Source organism: Narcine bancroftii, chromosome 5 (genome assembly GCF_036971445.1).
Source record: "Narcine bancroftii isolate sNarBan1 chromosome 5, sNarBan1.hap1, whole genome shotgun sequence".
Lineage (NCBI taxonomy): Eukaryota > Metazoa > Chordata > Chondrichthyes > Torpediniformes > Narcinidae > Narcine > Narcine bancroftii.
Window position 1 is genome coordinate 152,332,638 of NC_091473.1, and position 19,955 is coordinate 152,352,592.

The 19,955-nt window shown below is 42.9% G+C and overlaps 1 protein-coding gene across 1 annotated transcript in view; it reads right to left on the reverse strand.

Moving 5' to 3' along the window:
- LOC138764078 (collagen alpha-1(XXIV) chain) overlaps positions 1-19,955 on the reverse strand; it is a 410,285-nt gene that overhangs the window by 238,428 nt on the left and 151,902 nt on the right. Inside the window, exons 15-16 of the mRNA XM_069939403.1 lie at positions 17,068-17,121; positions 16,914-16,958 (exon numbers count right to left, since the gene is read on the reverse strand). Of these exons, the coding sequence (XP_069795504.1) occupies positions 16,914-16,958; positions 17,068-17,121 (99 nt within the window). The remainder of the gene's footprint in view (positions 1-16,913; positions 16,959-17,067; positions 17,122-19,955) is intronic.

The following is a 19,955-nucleotide window of genomic DNA, read 5'->3' on the forward strand; positions in this document are numbered from 1 at the left end:
GAATTTGTCAGGTCTGTACAAGAAGGATTCCTGACACAATGTGTGGACCGACCGACGAGAGGAGAGGACAAACTGGATCTGGTTCTGAGGAATGAACCTGGTCAGGGGACGGACCTCTCAGTGGGGGTGCATTTTGGTGAGAGTGACCACAACTCCTTGAACTTCAACAAAGCTATGGACAAAGGATAAAAACAGTCAAATTGGGAAAGTGCTTAACTGGGGAAGGGTAATTATGAAGGGATGAGGCAGGAACTAGAGAGAATAATTTGGAAACAGATGTTTAAGGGTGAAATCACAGATGTGGAGGAAGTTTAGGGACCACTTGTACAGGGTTCAAGAGAAGTTTGTTCCACTGGAACAAGGAAAAGATGGAATGAAAAGGGAACCATGGCTGACAAAACAGGTCAGGCAACTAGTAAAGAGGAAGAAGGAAGCAGGAAACAGGAAGAGCTCATGAGAAGTATATGGTAGCCAGGAAGGAGCTTAAGAAAGGACAGGAGAGCTTGAAAGGGGCATGAGAAGGCCTTGGGACTAGAATTAAGGAGAAACTCAAAGGTGCTCTATGCGTATGTGAAGAACAGAAGGATAATGGGAATGAAGCTAATGGATAAAGGAGGAAACATGTGGCTAGAGGTGGAGGAGGTTGGGGAGGTCCTAAATGAACACTTTGCTTCAGGATTTACAAGAGAAAAGGACCTTGATCACGGTGAGATCAGAATAAAACAGGCCTGTGTGCTGGACAATGTGGAGATTAAGGAAATGGAAGTGTTGGATTTTCTTAAAAAACATGAAGATTGATGAGTCCCCAGGGCTGGATGTGATCTACCCCAGGCTGCTGTGGGAAATGAAGGAAGAAAGAGCTGGGGCAGTAGCTATGATCTTTGAATCCTTTTTGGCCACAGGGGAGAACGGCAAATGTAGTCCCCTTGTTTAAAAAAGGTAATAGGGAGAATCCTGGGAATTATAGACCGGTGACCTTTACGTCAGGGGTGTGTAAATTACTGGAGAGGATTCTTAAGGGTAGGATCTATGAGCATTTGGAGAAGTCCAGTCGACTCAAGGATAGTCAGCATGGCTTTGTGAAGGGAAGGTCGTGTCTCATAAGCCTAATTGAGTTTTTTTGAGGAGGTAACAAAAGAAATTGATGATGGTAGAGTGGTAGATCTCACAAGATAAGGAAAGTAGGTCATTCAGCCCATTTACTCTGCTCCACAACTTCAACCTAAGATAAACTGTTCTCACATCTAGTGCCAAATTCCTGACTTTTCCCATATATCCCTTGATACCCTGACTAATTAAATATCTATCAATCTCCCACTGATCGGGCCTCCACAGCTGGATGTGGCAATGAATTCCACAAATCCACGACCCTCTGGCTAAAGAAATTTCTCCTCATCTCTGTTTTAAATGGCTCCCTTCTCATTCTAAGACTATGCCCTCTCGTCCTGGACTCACCCACCAAGGAAAACATCTTATTCACATCTACTCTGTCCAATCCTTTCAGCTTTCGAAGTGTTTCTGAGATCCCCAAGACCTTTACACTTACAAATTTTGAATTTTCTCCATATTCAAATAATAATCTGCCTGTTTATTTCCTCTTCCAAAATGTACAACCAGGGGGGAAGTCACATGATGGAGTAGTGGCCGGACAGTGAACTCCAGCCCTCTCCAGAAAAGTTGAAAAAAATAAAGGAAAGCACAAAGGCACAAAAATAAAAAGTAAAGTAAAGTGAACATAAAGGTGGAAAGAAGATGGCAACGAAAAAAGAAAAATCGAAACCAACGGTAAGAAGAGAGGAAGAGAAGACAACGGAAGAAGAAGGAGAAGGCCTTACCCGTTCGAAGAGGCCCGCGGTGGAGAGAGAAACCCGCTCCCTCAGGTCGGTAGAAAGTGGACTACAAAAATGGCTCGCTGAGCCGAGTAAAAGTGCGCAACCGCGCATGCGCGAGGAGTCGAGCATGCGCGATGCGCATGCAAAAAAACACACCGACGGGAGGGGTGACCAGCTGGGGAGTCGATCTCCACAGCTGGCAATGACAGCTACAGAACAGCAGCAGCAAGATGAGAACATAGAAGACAACGAAAACAAGAAAGAAGAGAAGAAAAAGAAAACAAAGAAACAACAGATGGCCAACCCAGAGGAAGAAGAAGAGGAAGAGTACAGTGAAATGGAAGAAGAAGGGAAAGGCAAGACAATGGATATACTTTCTCTTATTAAAGAATACATGGAGTCATTTAAAGAATGGCAAGCACAAAAATTTAATGATTTAAGAAGAAGAATAAACAATACAGAAGAGAAAGTGAATAAAATAAATATGACCATATCAGAAATGGGAAAAAGAATGGACAAGGTGCAAGAACGAGAAGCAGCAGTAGAAATGGAGGTAGAGGACTTAAAAAAGAAATTAGAGGAATCTAATAAAAAAGTTAAAGAGACACAAGAGCTGTTAGCTCAGAAAATAGATATAATGGAAAATTATAACAGAAGAAATAATATAAAGATAGTGGGCCTTAAGGAAGATGAAGAAGGCAAGAATATGAGAGAGTTTCTAAAAGATTGGATCCCCAGGGTCCTAGGATGTCCAGAACTACAGCAAGAAATGGAAATAGAAAGGGCACATAGAGCATTGGCCTTTAAACCACAACCACAACAAAAGCCAAGATCCATTTTAGTAAAATTCCTAAGATATATTACAAGAGAAAAGGTACTGGAGAAAACAATGGAGAAAGTAAGAGAGGACAACAAGCCACTGGAGTACAAAGGGCGAAAATTTTTTATTTATCCAGATATAAGTTTTGAACTCCTGAAGAAGAGAAAGGAGTTCAATACAGCGAAGGCGATTTTATGGAAGAAAGGGTATAAATTTATACTAAAGCATCCAGCGGTATTCAAAATATTTATTCCAGGACAGCAAAACAGACTATTCTCGGATCCAGAGGAAGCACGAAAATTTGCAGAACAATTACAAAATAGACTGAGAGATGAAGACGTGTAACGAGAATACAAAAGACTGCGAACTAAAAAGACACATAAGTTTTGAACTCCTGAAGAGGAGGAAGGAGTTCAATGCAGCGAAAACGATCTTATGGAAAAAAGGATATAAATTTATCTTAAGGTACCCAGCGGTACTTAAAATAATTATTCCAGGGCAACAAAACAGACTATTCTCGGATCCAGAGGAAGCACGAAAATTTGCAGAACAACTACAAAAAAGGAGAGAGATGAAGACATGTAATAAGAGTAAAAATGACTACGATCTATATGTATGTGTGTAAAGGGGTATATGTGTGTATATATATATAGTGTGCATACATGAAGGTATCCGTATTTAGAGGAATATATATAGAGTATAGACAAGAATTAATAAGGGAGGGAAATGGATTGGAGGGAATAAGGAGGGAATTAAAAGAGTGACCTTTGTTACATATGAAAATTGAAATCTTTTCTGGGGGGGCTGGGTGGGGAGGAGTTACGGTCACTGCAAAATCAGTGACGTTTGCGAGTGAATTCGCAAATCCAAATGGAGAGGGGAGATGTGGTTGCCCGACAAGGGATAAAGGACAACTCAGGAGGGGGAGGGGAGATTGGGGTTAAAGAAGTTTTAAATAGGAGAATAGGGAAAATGTTTGATGTTTTAGAAATGTTGTCTTATAAAGTGTTCAAAACAAGAAAGCAGAAATGGATAAGAAGGAAAGGTAATGATGGAGAAACGGAAAGGGAAGATAAACAAAGTATAAAATGGCTACGCTGATCTATATGACTTTAAATATTAACGGAATACATAACCAAATTAAAAGGAAGAAACTGCTAAATTTACTGAAAAAAGAAAAAAATTCATATAGCATTTGTGCAAGAAACACATTTAACTGAATTGGAGCACAAGAAATTAAAGGGAGATTGGGTAGGACACGTAACAGCAGCGTCGTATAATTCAAAAGCAAGAGGAGTAGCTATATTAATTAGTAAAAATGTGCCAATTAAAATAGAAGAGGAAATAATAGATCCAACAGGGAGATATGTAATGATAAAATGTCAGATATATTCGGAGTTTTGGAATCTACTCAATGTATGTTCGCCTAACGAAGAAGATCAAAAGTTTATGCAAGATATTTTTTAGAAGATAGCAGATACGCAAGGGAACATATTAATAGGAGGGGATTTCAACCTGAATTTGGATTCAAATATGGACAAAACTGGGAAAAAAATTAACAGAAAGAACAAAGTAACCAAATTTATAATTAAATCGATGCAAGAAATGCAACTTTTGGATATATGGAGGAAACAACACCCATAGGAAAAGGAATATTCATATTATTCGGGTAGACATAAAACATACTCAAGAATAGACCTATTTTTGTTATCAGCTCGTATGCAAGATAGAGTAAGAAAAACAGAATAAAAAGCTAGAATATCATCAGACCACTCACCCTTAATATTGACAATAGAGTTAGAGGACATCCCTCCAAGAATGTATAGACGGCGATTAAACTCCATGTTACTCAAAAGGCAGGATTTTAGAGAATTCATTGAAAGACAAATTAAAATGTATTTTGAAATAAACACGGAATCAGTAAAAGATAAGTTTATACTATGGGACGCAATGAAAGCATTCATCAGAGGGCAAATAATAAGTTATGTAACCAAGATGAAGAAGGACTACAATCAGGAAACAGAGCAGTTGGAAAGGGAAATAGTAAATATAGAAAAAGAATTAGCAATGAAGGAAGATACAACTAAAAGAAGAGAATTGGCAGATAAAAAAATAAAATATGAAACACTACAAACATATAAGGTGGAGAAGAACATAATGAAGACAAAACAGAAATATTATGAACTAGGGGAAAAAACGCACAAAATTCTAGCATGGCAGCTTAAGACAGAACAAGCTAAGAAAATGGTATTGGCATCAAGGAAAAAAGACAAACAAATCACATATAATCCAAAGGAGATCAAGGAAAACTTTAGAGAATTCTATGAACAATTATACCAAACTGAAAAAGAAGGGAAAATAGATGAATTTCTAACTAAAATTGAACTTCCAAAACTACAAATAGAGGAACAAAATAAATTAACAGAACCATTTGGAATAGTAGAAATACAAGAGATAATAAAAAAATTACCAAATAATAAAACACCAGGAGAGGATGGATTCCCAATAGAATTCTATAAAACATTTAAAGATTTATTAATTCCTCCCCTCCTGGAAGTAATCAACCAGATTGATAAAACACAAAGCTTACCAGATTCATGTAAAACAGCAATAATTACAGTAATACTAAAGCAAGGGAAAGATCCACTCGCACCAGCGTCATATAGACCAATATCTTTACTAAACACAGATTATAAGATAATAGCTAAACTATTAGCAAACAGATTAGCAGAGTGTGTACCGAAAATGGTAAATCTAGACCAAACTGGATTTATTAAAAAAAGATGCACAACAGACAATATTTGTAAATTTATTAACTTAATTCATGCAGTAGAAGGGAGTAAAGCGCCAACAGTAGCATTGTGAGCAATGGTTCAGATGATTCAGCCAAGTTATTTCCGTGAATCGCAAAATACATGTCAAAGAGCCATGTGTGACTCACGAGCCAGATGGTTACCCCTGGTCTAGGTGACTGCTTCAAGTTGAACAACCTTCTCAGTAAGTGTGTACAAGATCTCCAGCCTGAAACCATGGATGATCCACTGTCAACTCGCTGTGAAGGCCAGGTCTGAGGCATTCAGGCCAGGAGACCCTGCCCTCCACAGAAAATCCAAGCACAATCAAGCCAGGAGACAGTAGCAAACCAAGATCAAGTTCCAGAAGAACTGCAAATGGGGGGGTCTGGACCCAAGATGGAGGCCCCTGTGTTCGGCAGCAGCCTTGAGGGGTTGCAGACGCCAGGAAAGCTGAGGACTGGCGCAGCACACCAGAAAACAGGTAGAACACATTCTGTTTGAGAAGGAGAAGCAGAGGAGATGATCCTATGGGAGTGACCATGGCAGTGGACCAGTGAGGGGCTCTGAAACTGAAGAAACACATACGCGGCGGAGCTGTCGGTGATTCGAGGCGAGGAACCCATGCAGGCTGCTGGTGACTGGCTTGAAACTGGCTGAGGGGGTACCAGTTATCGGAACAGAGATGTCAGAGGAAGCTGAAGGCATTGGAAGCCCTGATCGTGTCTGAGGTTCAGATCTGGAACTCAGGCTGCTGATGGTTTGGACTGAAGTCTGTGTGGCTGCGAGAGGGCTGGAGATGAATCCACGGACACTCAGTGTCTCTGAAGAGACTCTTTTTTGCTTCTTTTTCTCTTACCGTTAGGGACCACTGGACAATTTCTGCTGCCGATGAATCTTTGTCTGCCTTTCGGCGGACCAAAGGCAGTTTCATGTAATATTACAGCTGTTTTATTACAATTACAAAAAGAATCTCGAATTTTGAACATCATAGACGCTTGATTCTGACAGGGCATGCATGCTACCACAGAACACAAGACAAAGTCCTGCAGAACCAATTCAACTCTGCAGCATTCACCGTTAACCACGTTCACCACTCGCTTCAAACAGGGAGCTCACAGAGAGTCACCCCCTCGCCCCACCACGGTCACTGTTGTTGAAGTCAGGGCAGCATCCAGTGGGTGTACCCATCTCTCAGGATGACATCAGAACATCATTCAAGAGGGTGAACTTTCGCAAGGCATTGGGCCCTGACTGCGAACCTGGCAGGTACTGAAAACTGTTGCCAACTAACTAGCCGGAGCATTCACGGACATTGTCAACCTCTCATTGCTGCAGTCAGAGGTTCCCACCTGCTTCAAAAAGGCATCAGTCATCCCAGAACCCAAGAACACCAGCATAAGCTGCCTCAATGACTACCACCCAGTAGCACTAACTGAGATGCTTTGAGAGGCTGGTCATCAGCATGTACCTAAGCAAAGATCTGGACTCACTGCAATTCACCTATCTTCACAATCGCTCCACAGCAGATGCAACATCGCCGTCTCGCCACTCAGCTCTGGATCACCTGGACAATAGCAACACATACATCAGGCTCCGCTTCATCAACTACAGCTTGGCTTTCAACACCCTTATTCCCTCAGTGCTGGTGAACAAGCTCCAAATCCTGGGCCTCTGCACTCCCCTCTGCTACTGGATCCATGACTTCCTCATTGGAAGCACAGACAGTACAAATTGGAAACCATATAACCATATAACCACTTACAGCACAGAACAGGCCAGTTCGGCCCTACTAGTCCATGCCGTAGCAAATCCCCACCCTCCTAGTCCCACTGACCAGCACCCGGTCCATATCCCTCTAGTCCCCTCCTATCCATGTAACGATCCAGTCTTTCCTTAAATGTAACCAATGATCCCGCCTCGACCACGTCTGCAGGAAGCTCATTCCACATCCCCACCACCCTCTGCGTAAAGAAATTTCCCCTCATGTTCCCCTTATAATTTTCCCCCTTCAATCTTAAACCATGTCCTCTAGTTTGAATCTCCCCCTTTCTTAATTGAAAAAGCCTATCCACGTTTACTCTGTCTGTCCCTTTTAAAATCTTAACCACCTCTATCAAGTCCCCTCTCAATCTTCTACGCTCCAGAGAAAAAAGCCCCAGTCTGCTCAACCTTTCCCTGTAACTCAGACCCTGAAATCCTGTCAACATTCTCGTGAACCTTCTCTGCACTCTCTCTATTTTGTTTATATCTTTCCTATAATTTGGTGACCAAAACTGTACACAGTACTCCAAATTTGGCCTCACCAATGCCTTGTACAATTTCATCATAACCTCCCTACTCTTGAATTCAATACTCCAATTTATGAAGGCCAACATTCCAAATGCCTTCTTCACCACACCATCTACCTGAGTATCAGCCTTGAAGGTACTATTTACCATAACTCCTAAATCCCTTTGTTGCTCTGCACTCCTCAATTGTCTACCATTCAATGTATATAACCTATTTAAATTTGCCTTTCCAAAATGCAGCACCTCACATTTATCTGTATTAAATTCCATCAGCCATTTCTCAGCCCACACCTCCAGCCTTCCTAATTCACCTTTTAATCTAGGGTAATCTATCTCACTGTCCACAACACCACCAATCTTTGTGTCATCTGCAAACTTGCTTATCCAATTTTCTACCCCTACATCCAGATCGTTAATATATATAACAAATAATAGTGGACCCAGGACCGAACCCTGAGGAACTCCACTAGTCACCGGCCTCCAATTGGACAAACAATTTTCTACCACTACTCTCTGACACCTTCCATCCAACCACTGCTGAATCCATTTCACTACCTCCTCATTTATACCTAATGCCTCCACCTTTTTTCCTAACCTCCTGTGGGGAACTTTGTCAAAAGCTTTTCTAAAGTCCAAATAGACAACATCCACAGCTTTCCCTTCATCAACCTTTTTTGTAACCCCCTCGAAGAATTCAATCAGGTTTGTCAAGCATGATCTACCCCTGACAAAACCATGCTGATTACTCCCTATCAATCCTTGTACCTCCAAAAATTTGTAAATAGCATCCCTCAGAACACTTTCCATCAACTTGCCCACCACAGACGTCAGACTTACAGGCCTATAATTCCCAGGTTTGCATTTGGACCCTTTCTTAAACAGAGGAACCACATGCGCCACCCTCCAATCCTTTGGTACCATCCCCGTGGCCAGTGACATCCTAAATATCTCTGTTAATGGCCCCACTAACTGTCCACTAGCCTCCCTGAGTGTCCTAGGGAATATTTTGTCCGGTCTGGGAGATTTATCCACCTTTATCTTTTTTAACACAGCCATCACTACCTCCTCGGTTATCCTTATATGCTTCATGACCTCCCCACTATTTTTCTTTACTTCAACTGGTTCAACATTTTTTTCCCTAGTGAATACCGAGGCAAAGAAATCATTCAAAATTTCCCCCATTTCCTCAGACTTCTCACTCAGCCTACCCTCGCTATCTACAAGAGGTCCAATTTTATCTCTCACTAATCTTTTACTTTTAATGTACTTATAGAAACCCTTTGGATTTATTTCTACTCTGTCAGCCAAAGCCTCTTCATGCCTTTTTTTGGCCTTTCTAATTTCTTTCTTAAGATTCCTTCTACACTCCTTGTAGTCCTCCTTCAACTTCTCAGCTCCCTGCTCTTTATACCTCTTGTACACCTCCCTTTTTCTCCTAACCAAATTTCCAATATTCCTCGAAAACCAAGCCTCCCTATGACTTCCAGCCTTTCCTTTGATCCTCACTGGGACATAACTACTCTGTACCCTCAAAATTTCTTTTTTGAATATCCTCCATTTTTCATTAACATCCTTACCTGAAAATATCCTGTCGCACTCAATACTCCCCAAATCCCTTCTTATTCCTACGAAATTTGCTCTTTTCCAATTCAGAACCTCAACTTTAGGCCTCTCCTTGCTCTTCCTTAAAACTACCCCAAAACTAACAGAATTATGGTCACTAGACCTAATTGGTTCTCCAACATTAATGTCTGCTACCTGATCTAGCTCGTTCCCTAACAGGAGATCCAGTATTACACCATCCCGAGTCGGTTCTTCTACTAACTGATTTAGAAAACAATCCTGAACACATTTAACGAACTCTAGCCCATCCAGCCCTCTAACTGTATGGGTATCCCAATCAATGTGTGGGAAGTTAAAATCTCCCATGATCACTACCTTATGATTTTCACACATATACGTTATCTCCCTACAAATTTGTTCCTCTAATTCCCTTGGCCCATTGGGTGGTCTGTTATACACCCCTATTAGCACCCTCTTGCCTCCTCCACCCCTCAATTCCACCCAAACAGCCTCACAGGTCGATCCCTCCATACCATCCTGCCACCTCACGGCAGTAATGTCCTCCCTAACAAGCAGAGCAACTCCTCCTCCTTTTTTACCCCCTGATCTATCACATCTAAAACAAATGTATCCCGGAACATTAAGTTGCCAGTCCTGCCCCTCCTGTAGCCAGGTCTCACTAATTGCCACAATATCGTGACCCCAAGTATCTACCTATGCTCTCAGCTCATCTACCTTGTTCACTATGCTTCTTGCATTAAAATATATGCATCTCAGAGAATGACCCTCACATATATTCTCTTTTTTACCTTCTACCCTAATCTCCATCCTACCTTTCTTATCTTTTTTATTCCTAGCTAGGTGGCCATACTCCCTGGACACTGCTCTCACCCTCTGTTCCCCACCCCCCTGCCAAACTAGTTTAAACCTACCCCCACAGCTCTAGCAAATCTACTTGCCAGCACATTGGTCCCCCTCCTCACTAAATATCAACACCGGCGCATCGCATCCCACGGATACGTGCTTTGCCCACCATGGTCGTTGGGAGAATCATAGATGGCAAAGGGGAAGTGTACAGGAGAGAGACATACCAGCTCATTGAGCAGAGTCCAATCTGAATGTACTTCCACCACAAACCCCCTGCTCTCTACAGGCAAGCCAATTCTGAATTGGCATCACAGCCCTTGTCTTCCCGACATTTTCCTAGTCCTTGTCTTCCTAACTACATCAAGAACATTCTGATTTCAATTGATGTTGGAACTGGACGGAAATCTTCCTGTAAAGGTAGAAGGGCACAAGTCGGAAATCTTCCTGTAAAGGTAGAAGGGAACTGGATGGAAATCTTCCCGTAAAGGTAGAAAGGCACTGGACGGAAATCTTCCCGTAAAGGTCGAAGGGAACTGGATGGAAATCTTCCCGTAAAGGTAGAAGGGCACTGGACGGAAATCTTCCCGTAAAGGTAGAAGGGAACTGGACGGAAATCTTCCCGTAAAGGTAGAAAGGCACTGGACGGAAATCTTCCCGTAAAGGTCGAAGGGAACTGGATGGAAATCTTCCCGTAAAGGTAGAAGGGCACTGGACGGAAATCTTCCCGTAAAGGTAGAAGGGCACTGGACGGAAATCTTCCCGTAAAGGTAGAAGGGAACTGGATGGAAATCTTCCCGTAAAGGTAGAAGGGCACTGGACGGAAATCTTCCCGTAAAGGTAGAAAGGCACTGGACGGAAATCTTCCCGTAAAGGTAGATGGGAACTGGACGGAAATCTTCCCATAAAGGTAGAAGGGCACAGTCACGAATCAAGAAGAGGCTCATCTTTTGTTATGTTACAACTACTGAACTCATTTCAGAATAATCTGTTCCACATGTGCTCCTCAAACTGCATGGCACAGTCGAAGTGTAGTGTACTCGCCAATCCTATTCACAACAGTGGACGTGATGCGCCCTCTGCGCTGGGGATAAGCCTACAGACAAGTACAGATTGCGCAAAGTCCTCCTTTTGGGTTGTGAGAAGACAGAAGGTGCCATCCCACTCCCATGTTAATGTTCCCGGGAATTAATACTGGAAACCGGATTTAGCCACCAAAATCTTTCAAATGACATCCGTCTCCAGACGCATCACCAGACATTCAGGTTTAATTATTCCAGGGTAACAACCTTTCAATAGTGCTCTACATTTTAATTATTCCCAAACATCCTGGCCTTCAATAAAACACAGTGCTGGGGAAACTCAGCAGGTCAGGGTCCTTTATGTAGCAAAGATAAAGAGACATAGCCAATGTTTCAGCTTGAGCCCTTCATCAGAGCATGGAAAAATGTTGGCAGGTGTCCAAATAAAAGGGTAAGGTGGGGGGGAGGGGTGGGGGGAGGAGGCCACTCCCAAAGGCAGGAGGTAATAGGTGGAGAAGCGAGGGAGGGCACAGCAGTAAGCAGGGGGAGGGGGAAGGTTTGGCGAATGGAGAGGGAAGGGGGTGGAGAGATGAGGGGAAGAAGACGGGGTGAAGGGAAAGGAGGGGAAAAAGGGAGTGGTCCAGCAGAAACGGGAGAAGCCGATATTATTACCACCTGGCTGGAGAGGGCCCAGATGGAAAATCAGTTGCTGTTCCTCCAATTTAGGGTGGTCTTGGTGGAACTGTACATGAGGCCATTTAATTCTTGAAGCCGTCATTAAAGATGAAATATTGAAACTTTTGGAATGTAAGGGTTCAATCAGGCAGATGCAGCATGGTTTTAGAAAGGGAAGATCTTGTTTGACAAACTTGTTAGGATTCTTTGAGGATATAATGGGTGCGGTGGATAGAGGGGAACAGGTTGATGTTGTATCTTTGGATTTCCAGAAAGCGTTTGATAAGGTGCCGCAGTAAGTTACAGGAAAGTGCAGTCCGGGGAAGTCTATTGGCCTGGATTGAAAATTGGTTGTCTGACAGGAGGCAGAGAGTCGGGATAAGTGGGAGTTTTTCAGGTTGGCAGAGAGTGGTAAGTGGGGTGCCGCAGGGGTCAGTGTTAGGCCCACAACTGTTCATCATTTACATTGATGACTTGGAGGAGGGGACAAAATGTGGTGGAGCCAAGTTTGCGGATGACACCAAATTGAGTGGAAGAGCAAATTGTAATGAGGATGTGGAGAGTCTGCAGAGGGATACAGTTAAGCTGGATGAGTGGGCAAAGGTCTGGCAGATGGAGTACAATGTTAGTCAGTGTGAGGTAATCCACTTTGGCAAGAAAAATAAAAGAGCTGAATATTATTTAAAGGTGAAAAACTACAGCAAGCTGTTGTGCAGAGGGACTTGGGAGGGCTTGTGGATGAATCGCAAAAAGTTAGGTTGAAGGTGCAGCAGGTTATTAAGAAGGTAAATGGAATGTTGGCCTTCATCGCTAGAGGAATTGAATTCAGGAGTAGGGAGGTAATGTTGCAACTGTACAAGGTACTGGTGAGACCGCACCTGGAGTACTGTGTCCAGTTCTGGTCTCCATATTTGAGGAAGGATATCCTGGCTTTGGAGACGGTCCAGAGGAGGTTCACTAGGTTGATCCCTGGGATGAAGGGCTTGACTTGTGATGAAAGATTAAATAATCTGGGATTGTATTTGCTCGAGTTCAGAAGAATGAGAGGAGATCTTATAGAAACATATAGGATTATGAAGGGGATGGATAGGATAGATGTAGGAAGGTTTTTTGAGCTGGCCGGGGAAACTAAAACGAGAGGAAACAGTCTCAAGATTTGGGGGAGTAGATTTAGGACAGAGATGAGGAAAAATAGTTTTTCCCAGAGAGTAGTGAATGTTTGGAATTCTCTAACCAGGGAAGTGGTTGAGGCTGCCTCATTAAACATATTTAAAATTCGGGTAGATAAATTTTTACATGATAGAGGAATTAGGGGATATGGGGAGAAGGCAGGTAGGTGGAGTTAGGTCATAAATTAGATCAGCCATGATCGTATTGAATGGTGGAGCAGGCTCGATGGGCCATTTTTGGCCTCCTCCTGTTCCTACTTCCATGTTCCTATGTCCCTGGACAGACATCTGATCATGGGAGTGGGATGCAGAACTGAAGTGGTTGGTCACTGGGAGGTCCCTGTCACTGATGCAGTCAGAGCGAAGGTGCGAAGAGAAGCGATTTCCCCCTCCCAGTTTGTCTTTTACTCCTGTTTTACGTTTACATCCTCATCATTAGTTGTGCAGATCCAGTCCTTCAATCCTTACATCTGTGGAAGTTTTATAAAAGAACAATCGACACTTTTGTTTATTTTTTTCTCAGTCCCATTTTTTACTTTCACTTATTCATCTAATCTTTTTTCCCTCTCCTTGTTTCACTTTATGAATCTGTTTTCACATTGAACTCAAATCCCACCTGGCCCTTCCTTACACCACCCTACAGGTGGTGGATGATGCTTCTCGGACTGGAGACCTGTGACTAGTGGTGCCTCAGCGATCGGTCCTGGGACCATTGTTGTTTGTCGTCTATAATCAATGATCTGGATGATAATGTGGTGAATTGGATCAGTAAGTTTGCAGATGACACTAAGATTGGACGTGTTGTGGACAATGAAGAAGGTTTTCAAAGCTTGTAGAGGGATCTAAATAATTGTATATCCCATCTCTTAGAACCACCTTCCAATAATTTACCTACAATTGATGTCAGGCTCATCTGCCTGTAATTTCCAGGGTTACTTATGGAGCCTTTTTTAAACAACAGGACAACATGAGCTACCCTCCAATCCTCCTGCACCTCAACCGTGGATAAATTTGTTTTAAATATTTTTGCCAGGGCCCCTGCAATATCTACTTTAATCTCCCTCAAGGTTAGAGGGAATATCACGTCAGGGCCTGGGGATTTATCTACTGTTATTCACTGTAAGGCAGCAAGCACCTCCTCCTCTTTAATCTCGATATGCTCCCTGCCACGACTGCTTCTTTCCCTTCCTTCCTTATACACTAGACCAGTTTCTGGAGTAAATACTGATGCAAAAAAACTCTTCAAGATCTCCCCCATCTCATGAAGCTCCACACATAGACAACCACACTGATCCACTCGGGGACCAATTTTGTCTCTTACTATCCTTTTACTCTTAACATACTTGTAGAAACCCTTCGGATTTATCTTCACATTATCTGCCAGAGAAACTTGTGTCTTCATTTTGCCTTCCTGATTTTCTTCTGTTCTTGTATTTTCTGTGCTCTTCTAGTACCTCATTAGCTCCATGCTACCTATATCTACTCTACACCTCTCTCTTCTTAACCAGATCGCCAATATCCCTTGAAAACCAGGGTTCCCTCCACCTGGTAACTTTGCCTTTAACCCTAACAGGAACAAGCAAACTCTACACTCTCAAAAGTTCCCCTTTGAGGGCACTGGACACATCCTTGTCAGGAAACAACTTCTCCCAATCCACTCTTCCTAGATCCTTTCTCATTTCCACAAAATTGGCCTTTCTCCAATTTAGAATCCTAACTCAACGCCCAGACTTGCCCTTCTCCATAATTAACTTGAAACTAATGACATTATGATCACTGGACCCAAAAAGTTCATGTACACGTACGTGTGTCTTATTTCCTTAATAGGAGATCCAGTATTGCATCCTCTCTCATTGGTACCTCTATGGATTGATTTAGAAAAAGTTCCTGAACACATTTTGTCAGGGGTAGATCATGCTTGACAAACCTGAGTGAGTTCTTCGAGGGGGTTACAAAAAAGGTTGATGAAGGGAAAGCTGTGGATGTTGTCTATTTAGACTTTAGTAAAGCTTTTGACAAAGTTCCCCACAGGAGGTTAGGAAAAAAGGTGGAGGCATTAGGTATAAATAAAGAGGTAGTGAAATGGATTCAGCAGTGGTTGGATGGGAGGTGTCAGAGAGTAGTGGTAGAAAATTGTTTGTCCAATTGGAGGCCGGTGACTAGTGGACTTCCTCAGGGTTCGGTCCTGGGTCCACTATTATTTGTTATATATATTAACGATCTGGATGTAGGAGTGGAGAATTGGATAAGCAAGTTTGCGGATGACACAAAGATTGGTGGTGTTGTGGACAGTGAGGTAGATTACCGTAGATTAAAAGGTGATTTAGGAAGGCTGGAGGTGTGGGCTGAGAAATGGCTGATGGAATTTAATACAGATAAGTGTGAGGTACTACATTTTGGAAAGGCAAATTTAAATAGGTCATATACATTGAATGGTAGACAATTGAGGAGTGCAGAGCAACAAAGGGATTTAGGAGTTATGGTAAATAGTACCCTCAAGGCTGATACTCAGGTTGATGGTGTGGTGAAGAAGGCATTTGGAATGTTGGCCTTCATAAATCGGAGTATTGAATTCAAGAGTAGGGAGGTTATGATGAAATTGTACAAGGCATTGGTGAGGCCAAATTTGGAGTACTGTGTACAGTTTTGGTCACCAAGTTATAGGAAAGATATAAAGAAAATAGAGAGAGTGCAGAGAAGGTTCACGAGAATGTTGACAGGATTTCAGGGTCTGAGTTACAGGGAAAGGATGAGCAGACTGGGGTTTTTTTCTCTGGAGCGTAGAAGATTGAGAGGGGACTTGATAGAGGCGTTTAAGATTTTAAAAGGGACAGACAGAGTAAACGTGGATAGGGTTTTTCAATTAAGAAAGGGGAGATTCAAACTAGAGGACATGGTTTAAGATTGAAGGGGGAAAATTATAAGGGGAACATGAGGGGAAATTTCTTTACGCAGAGGGTGGTGGGGATGTGGAATGAGCTTCCGACAGACGTGGTCGAGGCGGGATCATTGGTTACATTTAAGGAAAGACTGGATCGTTACATGGATAGGTGGGGACTAGAGGGGTATGGACCGGGTGCTGGTCAGTGGGACTAGGAGGGTGGGGATTTGCTACGGCATGGACTAGTAGGGCCGAACTGGCCTGTTCTGTGCTGTAAGTGGTTATATGGTTATATGGTTAACTCCAAGCCATCCAGGCCTTTCCCAGTATGGGAGTCTCAGTCAATATTTGGAAAGTTAAAATCTCCTACTATCACATCTTTCGGCTCCTTACTTCGGTCTGGAATCTCTACAGATTTGATCCTCCAATTCTCTCTGACTATTGGACAGTCCATAATACAACCCTACCAGTGTAGTCACATCCTTCCCATTCCTCAACTCCACCCATATGGCCTCTATACACAAACCCCGCCCCCCCCCCGATTGTCCTGACTTCGCACAACTGAGATATTTTCCCGGACTAGCAATGCCACTCCTTCCCCTTTCATCCCTCCCCCTCGATCACATCTGAAGCAACAAAAACCCAGAATATTGGGCTGCCAGTCCTGCAACCAAGTCTCACTAATAGCAATGATGCTGTAATCCCATGTGTCAATCCATGCCCTAAATTCATCTTGCAATACGAACAAACCTACCCACATGGATATTAATCCCCTTCCAGTTCCCCATCTGTACAGATCCCACCCTCCCATCATGTTCCCCCTCAACGTTTCCCCTTTCACCCTGAACCCATGTCCTCTTGTTCTTATCTCATCCAACCAACCTCTGTGGAAAAAGCCTGATTTTATCCATCTAGACCCCTCATAATTCGATACAATGTTCAGAACAATGCAAATCCTGAGCAGCAAATTAAAACATCCAAGAAAATAGGAATATTTCGATCACCTTATCACCTTTCAGTCCTGGTTGCCCAACATTTCCCACTAGTCCCTGCAACAAGAATTGGAACAGAGAGTGAGAAAGTTTGTAAAATGTTAACTGCACAACAGAAAAAATAATTTGTCAAAGACAAAAGTAAACCATGATTGGCAAGGTATACCTGAGGTCCTGTTATTCCTGGTGGTCCTGTTAACCCTTGAGAACCAACATCTCCCTGCATGGGAAGAGAAGCGCATGGTGGTCACTGAGAATTGTTCAGCTTTCCCTACAGCATGGCTGGTCAACACCATCTACAAATTCACTGACGATACCACGGTCGTGGGTTGTATAAAAAGGGGTGATGAGTCAGTAACAGGATGGAGATTGAAAACTTGGCTTAATGGTGCACCAACAACAACCTCACACTCAATGTCACCAAAACCAAGGAGCTGATTGTTGACCAGGAAAGGAAAACCAGAGGTTTACAATCCAGTGATCAGAGGTGGAGAGTGTGAGTAAATTTAAGTTCTTGGGAATTACCATCTCAGAGGATCTTTCCTGGACCCAACACACTAATGGCATCGTGAAGAAAGCACGTCAGAACCTCTAGTTCCTCAGAAGTTTGGTGTGACACCAGAAACCCTGGCAAATACAGATGTGTGGAAGAAAGTGTGCTGACCTGCTGCTGTGGTTAGTTTTCAAGGCAAAGCCCTGCAAAAGGTAGTGGACACAGCCCAGGACATCCTAGGCAACACCCTCCCCTCCATCAAGAAAAGAGAACACTACCATCGGAGGGTTGCAGCAATCATCAAGGATCCACATCACTCAGCACACGCTCTGTTCTCACTGCTACCATCAGAAAAGAGGTCTCGGTGCCACAAGACTAGCACCACCAAGTTCAGAAACAGTGGCTTCCCCTCCACCATCAGATTCCTCAACGACAAACTCAATCAGGGCCTCATTTAAGGACTCTCACTTTGCACTTTATTGATTTTTTTTCTCTCTGTTTTGAAGTTTGTTTACATTTTTTTTGCACTACCAATTAGTGGCAATTCTTCCACGCCCACAGGCAAAGGTATCCCTGGATTGTATGTATGTAATCTATCTCAATCCAAGTAGCCTTGCAGTGGCTTGCAAGAATTCATTGCCAGAGACAGCTGTGGAGGTCAGGTCATCGGGTAGCTATAAAGCAGAAGTTGATAATTTCTCAATTAGTATGGGCGTCAAAAGCTGGAGAATGGGGTTAAACAGAATGACTGAGCAGACCCAACACACTGCCCCTAATTCTGCCCCATCTCTGATGGTCTGATGATGACTTATTGCTCCACTTACCCACCGGTTCCCCCTAACCTTACCTCAGTCCTTTCTACTCCAGAGAGAGGAGCCCAACTGGATGCTGAAATCTCTCGTCCTTTACCACAACTCCAGAAAATTTACTCCTCTCTGAGATCCTCACACCCTTCCTAACTCAGGGTGACCACAGCACTCCGACCACAAGCTCATGAACAGTGGGCCGAGCGGCTATGTGTGTGCACTGACCTGTCGTCATGAATTCACAGATTTTGCATGAAAACTCCCAAGAAGCCCTGTCTCCGCCCTTTCTGAAGAGGTGTGACCCCTCTGTTCCCTCGCTCAAGGGAAAGTGTATTGAACAATTAGGCCACTTGAGGATCTGAAGGGTTGGCTCTGTGAGATGTCAGAAGAGATGGGGGAGATTTTAAATGATTTTTTTTCTTTATTCACTAAGGAATATTGAGTTGGGTGAAGTAAGGAAAACAGGTAGTGAGCTCATGGAAAATATACATATTAATGAGGAGTCAGTACTGGGTGTTTTCAAGAGAATCAAGGTGGATATATCTCCGGGTCCTGATGAGATATTCCCAAGAATCCTGAGGGAGATTAGTGTAGAAATAGTGGGGGCTCTAAAAGATACATTTAAAATCTCACTGGTGCCAGAGGCCTGGAGGGTGGTTCATGTTGTTCCAGTTTAAATAAGGCTCCAAAAGTAAACCTGGTAATTCTAGGCCTATGTGTCTGACATCGGTGGTGGATAAATTAATGGAGAGTGTTATTAGAGATGGAATATACAATTATTTGGATAGATAGGAACTGATTAGGAATAGTCAACATGGTTTTGTATGTGGTAGATCACGTCTAACAAAGTTTTCAAGAAGGTTACTAAGAAGGTTGACGAGGGGAAGGCTATGCATGTTGTCTGTATGAACCTTAGCAAGGTCTTTGACAAGGTTCTGCTGAAGAGGTTAGTTAGGAAGGTTCAAGCATTAGGTATTAATGATGAAGTAGTGAAATAGATTCAACAATGGTTGGATGGGAGATGGCAGAGAGTATTGGTGGAAAATTGTTTGTCGAATTGGAGGCCAGTGACGAGTGGAGTGTCTCAGGGATTGGTACTGGGTCCACTGCTGTTTGTCATATATATTAATGATCTGAATGATAGGGTGGTAAATTGGATTAGTAAATATGCAGATGATACTAGGATTGATGGTGTTGTGGACAGTGAGGAAGGTGATCAAACTTTACAGTGGGATATAGGCCAGTTAGAAGCGTGGTCTGAAAGATGGCAGATGAAGTTTAATGCTGATAAATGTGAGGTGTTCCATTTTGGTCAGACTAATCAGCAAAGATCAGACATGCTAAATGGGAGACAATTGAGGAGCGCAGTACAACAAAGGGATTTAGGAATTCTGGTACATAATTCGCTGAAAGTGGAGACACATGTAGACAAGGTAGTGAAGAAAGCTTTTGGTATGTTGGCTTCATAAATCAGAGTATTGAGTACAGGAGTTGGGATGCCATGTTGAAGTTGTAAAAGACATTGGTGAGGCCAAATTTGCTATACTGTGTGCAGTTTTGGTCTTACAGGAAGGATATAAACAGTATAGAGAGAGTGCAGAGGAGACTTACAAGAATGTTGCCAAGGTATCAGGAAAAAGGTTAAACAGGCTGGGACTTTATTCCCTGGAGCGTAGAAGGTTGAGGGATGACTTCAGAGGTATTCAAGGTTATAAAGGGGACAGATAGAGTCAATGGGACAGCCTTTTTCCATTG